The 14,897-nt window shown below is 33.7% G+C and overlaps 2 protein-coding genes across 2 annotated transcripts; one reads left to right on the top strand and one right to left on the bottom strand.

Moving 5' to 3' along the window:
- Window positions 1–3,649: 3,649 nt before the first annotated feature.
- On the top strand, window positions 3,650–6,944 carry LOC122581144 (EIN3-binding F-box protein 1-like). Its single transcript, XM_043753308.1, has 2 exons — window positions 3,650–3,817; window positions 4,479–6,944. The coding sequence occupies exons 1-2, from the start codon at window positions 3,802–3,804 to the stop codon at window positions 6,338–6,340; spliced, it is 1,878 nt and encodes a 625-aa protein (XP_043609243.1). The 5' UTR covers window positions 3,650–3,801; the 3' UTR covers window positions 6,341–6,944.
- Window positions 6,945–10,351: 3,407 nt separating this feature from the next.
- LOC122583777 lies at window positions 10,352–12,933 on the bottom strand. Its single transcript, XM_043756151.1, has 4 exons — window positions 12,861–12,933; window positions 12,179–12,667; window positions 11,248–11,768; window positions 10,352–11,074 (listed from the first exon to the last, which is right to left on the bottom strand). The coding sequence occupies exons 1-4, from the start codon at window positions 12,931–12,933 to the stop codon at window positions 10,475–10,477; spliced, it is 1,683 nt and encodes a 560-aa protein (XP_043612086.1). The 3' UTR covers window positions 10,352–10,474.
- Between the last annotated feature and the right edge of the window lie 1,964 nt (window positions 12,934–14,897).

The raw sequence follows: 14,897 nt of genomic DNA, 5'->3' as shown, positions 1-14,897 counted from the left end.
AACGTCAAGTAGTTGTTAAATACGAGTAATTCACAATGACATTCAAAACGAGAATTAGTGGACCTAGAACCCACACTCTATTTGTTATGCTCGTGGCTACCCTTAAGACTAGGAGAGGTAAGACTTCCCCTATTTCTTGTTTATAAAGGTATCTCATGCCATTTGATATTTTAGTCATTATGAGGCTTCCCTCTTATCTAATTGGAGCAAGACCTTAAAAAATGGAAGCTCCTTCTTTATTTTTCCTATTATTTCCTTTTTTTTCTTTTATGTTTGACTTCTTTTTTTTTTGGGTGTGGGGTAGTGAGCTAACAGCTCTTTTTCTTCTTCAGATGGAGCGTCCATTGTTACACGCCCTCCCCATTTTTTTTTACATAGCGTTCCAGATCAAAAAAAATTGAAAAAAAATGCCTTGTTACGGATAGTATAGAAGATACTATAGAAATCATTTGTTGAGGAATTTTTTTTTTTGAAGTAAGACTTGAATCCAATACATTTAAAAGAAAACAATCTTCTAACATCAATAGACATATAAAGTTAGAAATTGCTGGCACAGTTTTGCACTTTTGCGTTAACATTCAGGCCATTAATTGTATTAACAATTAGACTATTAACATTATATATTAATTTGAAAATGTATTTTCAAGATATATAACGTCTATTTGTATTTGTTTTATACAACTTCTCGTTGATATTAAAGTTTTTGTCTTTTGCTTATTGTTTTAATCATTTAACTTTTGATTTAAATGACTAACAAATAGCCATAACTAATAACTACATATTTGCCAGTGGTTTGATAATTTATTGGTAAAGTATTTGATTTTAGAAAAAAACTCATCTGGGTTTGAGTTCCCGAACTAATAATTGTCGAGAGTATCTGGTTTCATTTCAAAGATGCGTGTAATTTAGAAATAGTTGTGAAAATAGTATGACGTTTAAAACTAATATGTCTATTGAAAGTATTACGATAATTAAAACTCACTCACTTACTAATCTGCATCATGTCAAATCAAAAAAGACACAATTTATCATCCTCTACACCGTCAAGGTATTGAGGCTCAAAATCGACGGAAAACAACACTGAAGAGTTTCTTTCTTTCGCAGTCTAATGATATGCAACATCCACAATGTCAAAATGTTCAAATTTTTTCTATTTTGGGTTTCGTATGAAATATTTAGTTGTTAGTCTTTTTTTAGTAAGAAAGATTCGCATGTATTAAGTATGCGAGATTATCCATAAGATATTTTTTTTAGCCATACATCATTACTTTTTTTTTGATTAATCACGAAAAGAACAACGTAGTTTTTCATTTGTACACGGTTGCCCATCATACTTTTTTATTGATGAGGTTTACCCACATACTTTTTTTTTTGTACACGGTTGATCAAAGTTGACCGTTTTACCTGTGATAGTCAGTAATATTGGTCAACCGTGTACAAAAAAAAAAAATATGTAGGTAAACCTCATCAATAAAAAAGTATAATGGGCAACCGTGTATAAATGGGAAAGTACATTGGTGTTCCCGTGATTAATCCCTAAAATCAAACATCTATATCACAAACTTGTAATAATCTAATCTTTTGAATTAAACCAAACTTTATGAGTTTTAATTTATAGGATGATTACATGTTAAAAAAATAAGATTAGAAAAAAAAACTAGTGAAATCCATTTATCATATCTAACATATATATTAAAAGAGAAACCTTAATTTAGAAATGAAAAAATCTAGACCTTTGGATGAAATTCAATATTTAATTAAAACCCTATGATCAAATTGCTCATGCCATTTGCCTTTTATAAATTTAATTTAATTTAATTCAATATATTTATTTAGATATAAAAAAAAGCCGAATATAACCATTATAAAAAAAGAGTAGAATTTTTTGTTGTTTAGGTGCATGTTTTATATATTTTTTCTAATCATATTATTTATTTATTAAACAATCATTTTTAATTTTATTTTTGATTTCATATTTGTTTTTCTTCTAAATCTTCTTATAGATTAATACTATTAATAAAAATACGTTTTCTTGATTTATTAACAAATAATGATTGTTTCAAAAAACTATGTCGATCCATCTTATAACCTTTTTAATATTTGATTTTCTAATAAGTATTAGTAATTATATTTCCAGTTGCTTAATTTGTATCAAGTAATATTATGATACATCTTTCATCATAGTTTATTTTCCGTATTTGATTTTCTTACAAATAATTAATAACAAAATAGTTTCGTATTGGATTATGGTTTAAATTAACCTTATGTTATGAAGTATAACTATACACTTGATGATATATGATTAAGGTTGAAAAACAGGGTTGTTATTGTTTAGAGCTAAGTGCGCCGAAATAGCTCATAGGAGATATTGTGACAAATAGTCATTATCGTGATATGAAAAATGTATGAATATTATACATCAACTACACATTAGCATAATAAAGATTACATATTTGTTTCCATATCACTATATATAATATCATGGCAGATTAACTTGTATTCGATAATGGCTGACATCGATGCCTTCAAGGAATCTTAGAATATTTGGGTTAAAATTGTCTTGGCTTCAATGAAGGAGATTACATGCTTGTGGATCATAGGCATAAAATCAGTTTCTACAAAACCACTACTATTTGCATATCTAACTATTTTGTGGATACCATGAATCCTTATAAGTTTTAAACTATACGTAGTTAACTACCTCCATGCATTGGACCAACTGTTTTAGCTTTCAATTCACTATATGTTATAATCTTTAAAAATATAATCATTTGTAATATTACATAAAACTAAAAAACACTTGTCAAGTGGATGAGAAACCGTTGTCAAACTTTAGTCTTTAAAATTATATTTATACTATGGTTGATTTTTGAATACACAACCAGTTTATTTCATGATTCTTATTTTATTTATTAATATGTTATTTCTAAATAGTTTTTAACAGGGGCGGTACTAAGGGGGGGGGGGCAAGGGGGTCCAATGCCCCCCTCCAAATTTAAATTTTGTCATGTATTTTTAAATTTTTCATAAATTTTTAAAAAATTTCTATAGGTTTTTAACATTTTGCCCCCTTTTAGATTTATTTTTTATAAGTTTTCTAAGTTTGTCCCCTTTGAAATTTTTTTCTGGTACCGCCTCTGGTTTTTAAGTATTTATTATAACATTTTGCTAGCTTTTTACACGTATAAATGTAATTTTTTTATACGTTTTTTCGCGTTTCACGCGGGTTATAATCTAGTTTATATAGATATAAGAGAATTTTTAAAATAGCTAATGCTTAAAAGATTAAAATTTTTTTTTCTCATAAAATAGTCTAAACTAAACACAGCATGACAATTATGAAACATTCAAAAACACATTAAATTACATCAAATTGCAATTAATGATTTAAAAAGTTACAATTGTTTTCTAAATTTTTTCGCACAAGTTGAGGGGATGGGTGGGCGGTGGGGTACATGATAGGGAAATGAATGGAGTAGAAAAAGAAACATTGAACACAACACCAAAATACCTTTCTTAGTGGATTTTTAAAAAAAATATATTATTTAAGTTGTAATAAAAATAAATTTTTTGGTGTAGATTCATTGAACCAATTTCTCTCTCTTACCTAAGAGTGTATAATTATAAATCTAATTCTATACATACAATTAAACAACCATTTTCTTTCCTTATTTTTTTTTTGCCCTGTTTTTCATTTCTGGGTTTCTTTTCAGTTTAATTCTGATCTTTGTTTTTGCTCTCAATCCAAAGAGGGTTTTATTGGGTTTTCAGTTTTCTATACGATTTACTTCAATATTACTCATGCAGAAACTATATGGTAAGAATCTTTGATCTTTCTTTAATTCTTGATTTTTTGCTATTATTATTGCTAAAGTATTGATTTTTATTTGTTTTTTTATAGTTTCTGTACCTGGTTTGTAGATTAATACTTTAATTAGATGTATATCTATAAGGATTTTATCTTAGGATTGATTGATTATATATAGGTTTCTTGAAAATCTATGGTATATATAAAGACTTGCATGATCATTTTACGATTATCAGATAGATCGACATATTAAGCCTGAGTTGAAATTCTGTATGATTTTGATTTAGAATAGTTATAAAGTTGTATGATTTTGAAATTTCAAGGTTATTGGAAGGTCATGGGGATACATCGTACATACTTAGGCCGTGTAGGTCAAAGATTAGTCTTTAGCAGGTAACCTGAACAGAGAAATGTCTTATCCGATTACCCAATTAGTTCCAAAGCTATAGTTGACAATAGAGAAACTTTTGTATACCATGATGTTAAAACTTTGATAACATGAGATTTGTTGGGTGTTTGGTTTAAAATTTTTATGGTTCTAATATACTTATGTATGTAGGTATTAAGTGAATAGTCGGTGGATCTGACGTTAGTGTTTTCTTCTTTGTTTGAAAAAGTTTAATTTTTTAAATTTACTGACCTTATGTTTTCTTATGTGTTTTGTTAATAGGTGAAGAAGTTCTTTATCCTGGTATGCTGAAATACCAAAATCCCGGAGAGTTGAATCTCTTCTTGTCTTTTGGTCCTCATGTAGATGTATACTTTCCACCTCGCAAGAGGTCTAGAGTTAGTGCGCCATTTGTGTTCTGCGAAGGGCTATTTAAGAAGTCTCAAACCACCATTGATGTTCTCCCCGACGAATGCCTTTTCGAAATATTAAGACGTGTTTCTGATGGTCATGACAAAAGTGCGTGTGCTTCTGTTTCAAAGCGCTGGCTTATGCTTGCAAGCACAATTCGCAGGGATGAGCAAAAGAAGGCTGAAGATTTTGATAAAAGTGGCGGGTGTCTTACAAGGTGTTTAAAAGGGAAAAAAGCTACTGACATTAGACTTGCTGCCATTAGTGCTGGATCGGGTAGCCGTGGTGGGTTAGGTGAACTCTCTATACTTGGAAATAATGCTAGCAAGGTGACAGATTTTGGACTTAAAGCCGTTGCTCGTGGTTGTCCTTCCCTTACGTCTCTCACGATATGGAATTTGTCATCCATTAAAGATGAAGGCATTTCTGAAATTGCTAATGAGTGTCGCCTGTTAGAAAAGCTTGAACTTTCTCATTGCCCTGCACTTACCAACAAGTCTTTGGTAGCTATCGCAGACAACTGTCCTAACTTGTCTTCACTATCAATAGATTCTTGCTCAAACATCGGGAATGAAGGTCTTCAAGCAATTGGCAAATGCTGTCTTAACTTAAAGTCGATTTCAGTAAAAAACTGCCCGTTGGTTGGTGATCAAGGGGTTTCTAGTGTTGTGGCATCGGCATCATCTTCCCTGATGAAAATGAGACTCCATGGCTTAAACATCAGTGATGCGTCTCTAGCTGTTATTGGACACTATGGTTTAGCGTTGACTGATTTAGGTTTATATGATCTTCGTAATGTAACCGAGAAGGGTTTCTGGGTTATGGGCAGTGGTCAAGGCTTACAGAAGTTGAGGTCAATTGTAATTGTGGCCTGCAGTGGTGTTACCGATCTCGGTCTTGAAGCACTGGGCAAAGGCTGCCCAAACCTGAAGCACTTTTGTGTTCGAAAATCTGATTTTTTATCAGATAAGGGTATTGTGTCGTTTGCTAAAGCCACTCAGTCGGTTGAGGTTGTAATGCTAGAAGAATGCAACACTGTTACACAGCTTGGAATCTTCGGATTACTTGTGAATTGTGGTAATATAAAAGCTCTTTCATTGGCAAAATGTTTAGGAATCAAGGATTTGCCTATGATAATTCCTTCGGGTTTATCTCCATGTAATTCCATGAAGTCTTTATCCATTGTTAACTGCCCTGGATTTGGCAACATTAGCTTGGCGTTGTTGGGTCGCATCTGTCCCCAGCTGCAGGATGTTGTGTTGACTGGGCTTCAAGGAATTACAGATAACGGGTTCAGTTCACTCATCAAGAACTGTGAGTCTGGCCTAACCAAAATTGATCTCAGCGGTTGTGTGAACCTAACTGACAAGACTGTTTCAGAAATCTCTATGGTTCATGGTGGGACACTTGAGGTGTTGAAACTTGACGGTTGCAGATCAATCACTGATGCAAGTGTGGTCACTGTTGCACAGAACTGCTTATTTCTTAGGGAACTTGATGTTTCAAAATCCGCAATCACTGATTTCTCAATTGCAGCTTTGGCTTGTGCTGAACTACTGAATCTACAAGTTCTATCAGTTTCCGGCTGCCAGGTGTCAAACAAGAGCCTACCTTTCTTGAAGAAGCTGGGGGAAACCCTCGTCGGTTTGAACCTCATGCAATGTTGTGGAGTCAGTGGTTCTGCAGTTGGTAAATTGGGAGCGCAAATCTATAAGTGTGATATCCTTGTTTAACTGACAATATCATATGTCAGTCGGTGATGCTTTAGTTCTTGAGTCGGTTATGGTAATTTTGCAGGTTTTTACAGGTCTGTGTGATCGGGTCTTCTTGGACTCACTTCGGAGCATTTTTTTTACCAAGGGATTTGGCTGATATATCTTTTTTTACAGTTTCACCAAACTGTTGCAAGAACTTTTGGCCTCTTGTTGGGGGTCTCTTATTCTTGTCAGCCATATCATCTTGAGAATCCCAATGCTTGGTTCTGGTTCTTGGAGACAACCTTTCGCACAGGTCCTAGTCGTCGTTATAAGTTTATCGTCTGTTGGTGTGTTATTTCCGTGATGTTTGTTCGTGTCTAGTTCTGTTTTTCATAAGGTTACAGACGGTGATGGTTTAAAGAGGTGGTTGCTTGGTTGTTTTGTGGGATTTGGGCATGGTAGATTGTTGTTTCGAGTCTGCCATGACAACCCTGATGAGGGTTGTTTTTTACTTTTTACCAAATCCTGGTTTTTCTAAGCTTCTCATTTGTTTGTACACTGTCAGTGTTTTGTAACTACCTAATGTGGGCTGGAACTTGTAATAAATAAATAAATATATATTCGTGTTTTTGTGTGAAAACGAATTTCTCTACCAGATAGTTCTGTTATCTTATCTTTGTTTACTGAACACTTTATATCTAGAAATGACCATATGTATATGTTGTAGACGGGTTTAAAGATAATGGGCATGACCGTTGGAAATAACCAATGTCACATCCAGAATTCGAGACCCATAAAAGAATTCTCTGATGAAAGAAAGATAAATGACTAGTTTCTTTTTGTTCGAATCCAAGATCAAATGACATATCTAATCATCAAGGATGAATGTATCTATCCTAATCAAATGTCCAAAAGATTGTTTGGGAAATTAATTTTTTTTTAAGAAAAGTCCCATATCTCCGCCTCTTGAACTCTTTAAAAATTATATTTACCAGTATAAGTTTTCAATACATAATGTACAATGGTTTTGATATATATGGTATTTAGTGGTTTAAGAAGGGTATATATATATATATGAAATTAACTCTTTTTTTCAATTTTTAAGGTATTGTGCTAAACATTAAATTCATTTATTTGACAAAAATGATTTTTTTTCTTACAATCAACCATATCGGAGAAGGTTCATTGAAGAAATATTCACATATGAACATAGCTGATTTTAATTATAATTTGATTTATTCATATGTGACAAATTTGTTAACATATATCATTCACATATGAACATCAAATTATAATTTAGAGGTTCTCATGGTGCTTCTACTTCAAATGGTTCTCACACGAAGCTTTTCCAATATCTATATATATAGGTGCAAGTTATATTAGGACCAATTTTAGGACATGTGTTTTTTGTAACTTACACACCACCATGATCATCTCCGACCACTACCATGATTTTCCGGCCACATGTGTAAGTAACTTATACATGTGTAAGTTAACTTACACATGATTTTCCGGTGGGCCCGTCGCCGGAAAGTCTTAGTGTTTTTACAAAAAAGTCTTCTATATCGTAATAGATGATGATGGTGGTGTGTAAGTTACAAAAAATACATGTCCTAATTGGTCTTAAAATAAGAGGTGGTTTTAAAATAACCCACCTATATATATATATATATAGAGAGAGAGAGTGAGTGTGGAGTTGTCACACAACTAAGTTGGATAAAAAACCCCTCACATAATAATATTTTAATATTAATTAATAAATGATGGGCCTTGATTTTTATGGAATAAAAAATCAAAATGTGAGAGGTTTTTCATCCAATTAAGTTGGATGGTGTTGTCCCACACATTCACTTGATATATATATATATATGTATATGCTTGAGACTGTTGTAATTTTCTCAACACTGAGACATCAGTAAGTCACATGAGTCGGGTAACGGGTTGAAAAGGATTATTTTTAAGATGGGTGATAAATAAGCCTTCATCTATATATAATTAAATTAATTTGTCATGAACAACATCTTCATCCTTTATATGTCACAGATCTGTTAACAAAAGTCAGATTTTTACATTTTTGTTAAATGTGCAACCCACACACCTAATGTTTGATGAAATATTTGAATGAAAAAGAAAACTTAAAAATGTTTTGTTGTTATTGGGTTTATATAATCTAAGGTTATTTGATTAGAAAGTAATTCAACTTGTCACAAATATTTGTTTTAGGGTCCAAACAAAAAATTTATCTATTGTGAGGAACAAAACCAGCTAAAACATCTTTAAAGTGTCTATGTTTAGGTTGATGTAACTTTTATTTTGAAATTCATTTTCCCTTTTATTATTGCTAATGTGGATATACCATGTCATTGACTTTGCTTAGTCACCCAATATATTATATTTATATATTTATTTCCATCAGGGTCATCTTTGCGGTGGGGCAAGGAGGGCAAAAGCCTAGGGTCCAAATTCATTATTTAAAGCCTAGATAAAAAAATTTTATAGCACAACAAGTAAAAGTTTGGTAAAGAGAATATGTAATAATTGATAAATAATAAAGGTAAGACTAAATTTTATAACTTTGAGGGCCTATATTTTCATTTTGCCTTGGGCCTAATTTGTCGTCAACATTTTCGAAGACAATCCTAGCTAGTGTTGGTTATTTAAAAGTTGCTTCATGCAAAGTAACCAAACACGAGAAGGCGTGTCTTGACAACCAACACGTGTTTATACCTTTTGCATTTGATACCTTTGGATTTCTTGCACCTGAGGCCGTCGAGCTACTTGGAAGGGTCCAACGGGTCATGCATAATAATGTATGACGCTACGATCGATGAATGTAGTTTCTAAGCGTCTTAATTTTTGCTATACAATAAGGAGTGGCGGCACAACTTGTTGGTTGAGTAATTGGATCCAATCATGAACATACACTTTCGATTTATTTGCATTTGCTATGTAATTTTACAAAAAGAAAAAATTCTTTATGGCTTTTTTCAATCGATCTCTATGTTGCTTGATCACCCAACATCATCTTTTTATCGATCCCAGCCTAACGACGATGATATTTCCGATATGAAATTCCATATAAGATCCAGATATAAACACCGGCGACACTTCCGGTCATAATTTCGCCACAGATAGTGTAAAGAAGAAAAGAAACTCCAACACCAACCAGATTCTTGATACATATGGATTTATGGATCTGATTTAGATTTATAGTTTTGTCTTCTTTGATATATATGTTGTTCTTTTGTGTAATACGAAATACAGTAGTTTAATTCCACAATCTAGTAATTGTGTTTTGGATTTAGATTTTACTGATAGATATAGAAAAAGTCATAAAGATGTAGATATAGATGGAAGGAGATTTAATATAAGTTACTTGTATATATTTTGATGATGAAATTACAATCATGAGGATGAACCGTTCGTTGATTTTTGAAGTTCTGGAAATAAAAATACTGAGTATATGTTTTATTTATTTCTTTTTAATTACTTTATACGTATGTATAGCGTATTATGTGGTCCAAGTGTACACCTACATAAGCAATGAGTGGTTCCACATCATCTATTAGCCAATGAGTGGTTCCACATCATCTATTAGCTGGTGGAGACCCTCAAAAAGTCGGTTTTGTTCCTCATAATAGAGAACTTTTTTGTTTGGACCACAAAACAGGTATTTGTGATCAGATAGGCCTATAATCTAAAACATATTGTGGCCTTTAGAACCGATAGGTATTCTTCATAATGATATTGCTCTGAATTTGAATCCGTGTTTTAACCAAAATAAGTGACAATATATAGTGGGAGGGAATAAGGAAGAACGTGTTAAATCAACAACTCTAGCTATGCAATTGAAAAGAACAAGCTAGCTAGCTAGCTAGCATCAAGGTTACTTTATTGAGTACGTACTTATGAAGCTATTTGCAAATTCTTAAAACAACCAAGCAAGAAAGACTATCGAATTCATATATAAATCAGACAATTAAGTAAACATAATGTTTGATAACAGACATATGTTGCATTGATAGTAACAATACATATAAACGTACTTTTAATAAATTACCATGCATCGACATCATCAAGCTCATCTTTATAAATGACCTTGATTAAAGAAATCCTTTAACTGGAACTCAAGATTTTAAAAGTAATCACAGTGACAACATTTAGAACCTTCTAGTTGTAAGGCATCCGTTTCTTCGACCTAGGGGTCATAAACTCAAATGATATAGTCAGCACATCCCTCGTAAACGACCTACTTTCCATGAGAAAGAATATAATGATTGGTAAAGTAGCAAGTGAGCTCATAATAATCGGCAGCTTGTTATGGTATAATACGAAGAAACTAGCACTAAAAGCAGCCATCAAAGTGGTGATAGAAAATAACAGTGCTAGAAAACCTATCGCAAATTTAGTGTGGAAGCTACCATGTTCAGAATAACGAGAGAAGCTGATGGGTAAGAAAATTAGGATTGAAAGTGAAGACGAGATAAAAGAAATGGCATCGAATATGACAAATGCCGTGAAGGGTATATCTCGGAGAAACATAGGAAAGCCAGTGTTTTGATTATATCCACCGGGAATTGTAAAAGCTGCTGTAAACGAAATAGTGGTTATAAGTGTGGCCACCAACATGGATTGATTGCTTGTTTCTTTCACCCATTTATCTGCTTTGTCAATCAGATCTTTGTGGTTATGATTGAATACTTCATACGGAGTTTGGTCAGCTGCATTCTTCAGTTGACCACAGAAAGGAGGCAGCATAAACCGTACTCGCTACAAGATACATATAATTAACTATGTTGATACATATATAAAAGCTAGAATTTTAACTACTGTATAGTGGATCGATGTTATGATATAATCAAGCATAACACATTGAAACTGTAAAAAAAAAAAAGGTATAGTAGTTGATCATATATATATGGATGAAAAACGTACGTACGTACCTGGAACCAGACCTGTTGATGCAGCAATTGAGCAGAGGCTCCCATCAGATGCTCATACGGATTTTTCCTGGTATTACTTGAAACTGAATGCAACAAAGTATTGCCATGTTTATCTTTGAGTCGAGTTATTGTATCCTTATTGGGTGCTCCTATCTCATAAACTAATAGATTGAAGATATCATGATGGTGACGACTGAGACCAATGTGAAAGATGGTTCGTCCGGCATCATCTGTCTTCCATATAAGATCAGGATATTCGCGGATAAGCTCAAACAAAAAGTTTGCGTTTCCGGTTTCTGCAGCAACAAACAGTATTTGACAAGGGTACGTATCCATTTCAGCCACGGGGCCTCGGAGTATTATATCAATTTCATCCTTATTCTTTTTAACAATTTTTTTCCAAATTCTCCTTAGTAATTGTGTGGCTGCTTTACTGCTCTTTTCAGTCAGTAGCAAGTGTCTGGCTGCTTCACGTCTTTCCCTTGCAGTTGCATAATACCCTAAATTTGCGTGTTCTGCGTCTGCATGCAGCGAATTAATGAGAAACACCACTACGTACGTACTAGCTAGATATATATGTCTAGCTGATCGAAAGCTAGCTACTATTTAGTCGTATTATAAATTAATAAATGTGTACGTACAATTAATTAATATATGAATTGAAGGATGCTTACAATAAAGATATAAGCGTTCAAATAAGGGTTTTAGATGAAACACATGAGCCTTTTGAGCCAGCACATGCAGCGCATTCCATACATACTTATCTTGAGGGAGTTCTTCACGGTCATTCAGGATTCCCAGTGCCATATCTAAAACATATATATATATATACTCTGTATGTGAAAATGAAACTGAACAAAAGTGCAAAATTATTTATAAAGCTACCTAGCTACTAAAAAACGTCCATACTACTAATTAGTTAATTACGTACCGAAGCAATTAATCTCAATGCACTTCAAAAAAACACTATTTCTGTCGTCATCCGTCCAACCAAGACTTGACATTCGTTGAGAGTGCTCATAAAGATAAAGCATTGTATCATATCTATAGTGATACGCAGCGAGGTATAGTGGCATCATGTTCCCACTACCACGGACTGTAAGCAGTTGACAATTCTTCTGGACCATAATCATGGCTGTTATACGGTTTCCAGTTATAGCTGCTACACACAAGGCATTGTTGCCCTCTTCATTCTGCAGTTCCAAATCGTCCTCACTCATCATGCCCACAAGATACCTCACAAACTCAGAGTTATTCACCGCTGCTACCACATGAAGCGGTGTTTCCTTCTTTTCAGTGATACTATACCGTACCAGATATTCATGACCCTCGAGAATGGCTCTCGCAGCTTTCAAATCTCCTTTACTTGATGCTCGATACAGAGGGACACATATGTTGATATACTCTTCTCTTCTTCCGCCTTAATTTCAAAACGTAATACGGATCGAGTATTTATTTAGTATGAATGAACTTTTTATATATTTATGCATATAGCTAGTAAGAGGCCGGTAACCAAATAACCAATTAATATTGGAATAATGGAGAGATCAAATTAAGTAAATTTTTGCATATATGCATAATTAAAATGAGACTTGATCAATTCTGTTACGTACTATCAAGTAGATGCCCACATGGATGATTGTATCTTGGTGCTTCGCCTAGCTGTTGTCCGGTTAGCGTTGGCATCTACGTACAGTCATATATATATATATATGTAGCATTATTTTATTTTATTATCTTAAGACTCTATATATATACCAAAACAACTTTATCCAAAAGTCTAACATGTTTTTAATTAAGAATCTAAGCGGCAGTTCCCCTGAGAGAAAATTTCCGTGAAAGCGGCTCATTTTGTATACCAAAACAATCAATATACATAATGAATACAGAGACACATCTTAAGAAATTTCCGTGAATTCCGCGAACCAAACAGTTCCCCTAAGAGAAAATTCATTTTTTTGTGAAATAAATGAAAACCAAATTCATAACAAGCCATGCAGCACAAAATTAAAAATGTCTGAAATTACCTCGAATGGTTAATTATATACTGGTAGGTTGCCTAGCTATTTAGGTACTATATATGTTGCCCGCCTTGGCCAACAAAAAAAAAGCATATATATATATGTCTCACAATATTGTGTGTGTGATGCATATATCATGAATAAGGAGATGAGCAAGAATTTATACATCAGTACTGAAAACAGCGAGCCGGCCGAACCTTTGATGCTAGACTTATTAATCAAGTGAAGAATAGTATTTAATTGTCAGCCTTTTCTTTATTTTCCCATTTTGTACTTGAAAGAAAATCAAAGAATATTTGAAATTAGTATAAACGAAGAAACACGTTGCTCAGATTTCATAATAATGTCTTTCGGAAATTCTTCTAATTGAAAAAAACTCAAAGAATAATATTTGAAGGTATCCAACAATTTAAAAAAGTTAATAACAATAAGTAAGCTATGACCAACTTGGGTCAACCCATGCATGAGCTGAAAGATGGGTAGTATTAGAAATATCGGTTACATCCTCTTGTACCCTTTTGCCATTAAATGTGTGAAACGTTTGTGTTTCGAGTGAATAGAACACTATCTTGCCGTTTGCTGAGCACACTTGTGGAAGGAAGATCTTGTTCTCCATTTCTGGCATTTTGGCCTCGATGCATACACAATAATTAGTTGCATCGCATATATAGATCGTGTGCTTTCCTATGCCATCTATATTCTCCCATTCTTTTGTAGATTCATTCCGTTCGAATATTTCAATCGGTTCTCCAATCCTTCCCATGATGACTAGCAACAGATTATGTTGATTATCACATTTCACCAAGTAATATTGCGCTCTAGATCTACTACAACTTTTTGGGGTAGCTTCAAAAACCATCCGACAAGAGTCTTTTTCACCCAACTTTTTGTAAACATGAAGGTCTCGCTTGTCAGACAAGGCATAAAAATCTTGGCCAAATAATAATGTTGAAGACCAAGTTAGAAGTGGTCTAGGACCTAAATGAATAGTACGCCAAGTTGATTGTCCAGCTACATGATGGATGTGAACTAGCCAACTTCGTACTATATCCCCCAATCCAACCACCATGCATTTAGGAGAAGTGGGCGGAGCTGAGAACCATAGGCTTTCAAGAGGAGAACCCAACTCTGGAAGCTCCAAGAGATCATTAATGAATAGTGTACACTAGGGTCCGGCGGTCTCCCATTCCAAACAACAACCAACCAAACTTGGAACAATATATTGTCTCATCAGTAACTATTATCTACGGATTTTTCATATAGTAGTCGTCACCCAACATTGGATCTTTAAAAGTGATAACCCCCCGATGTTTGTGAACAACCATCAGCCAGGGCGAAACTACTGAATAACTCTGCAATCTGCTTAATGCTGTTTTGTTTCTCCATTGCATCTGAGGTGCTGCAAGATGGCAACGTTTGCATGTAGCACGAAAGTTCATGTATTCCACACCAACACAAAACTTTGTCATTATCTTCGCCAAAACATCAAACGGGATACAAAGACCTGATTTATCAAATCCAGCCTGGTGATCATTTGTAACAGATTTTACCACTATCCCATACTCTTCTTTTTTAGTATCAACCGTAGATTTGGCTTTTCCATGGTCATCTTGTAGCCTACAAACAAAT

The sequence above is a fragment of the Erigeron canadensis genome, chromosome 9 (genome assembly GCF_010389155.1).
Source record: "Erigeron canadensis isolate Cc75 chromosome 9, C_canadensis_v1, whole genome shotgun sequence".
Taxonomy (NCBI): domain Eukaryota; kingdom Viridiplantae; phylum Streptophyta; class Magnoliopsida; order Asterales; family Asteraceae; genus Erigeron; species Erigeron canadensis.
The sequence above is the reverse complement of the archived record's forward strand: the minus strand, read 5'-3'. Positions and strand labels throughout refer to the sequence as shown.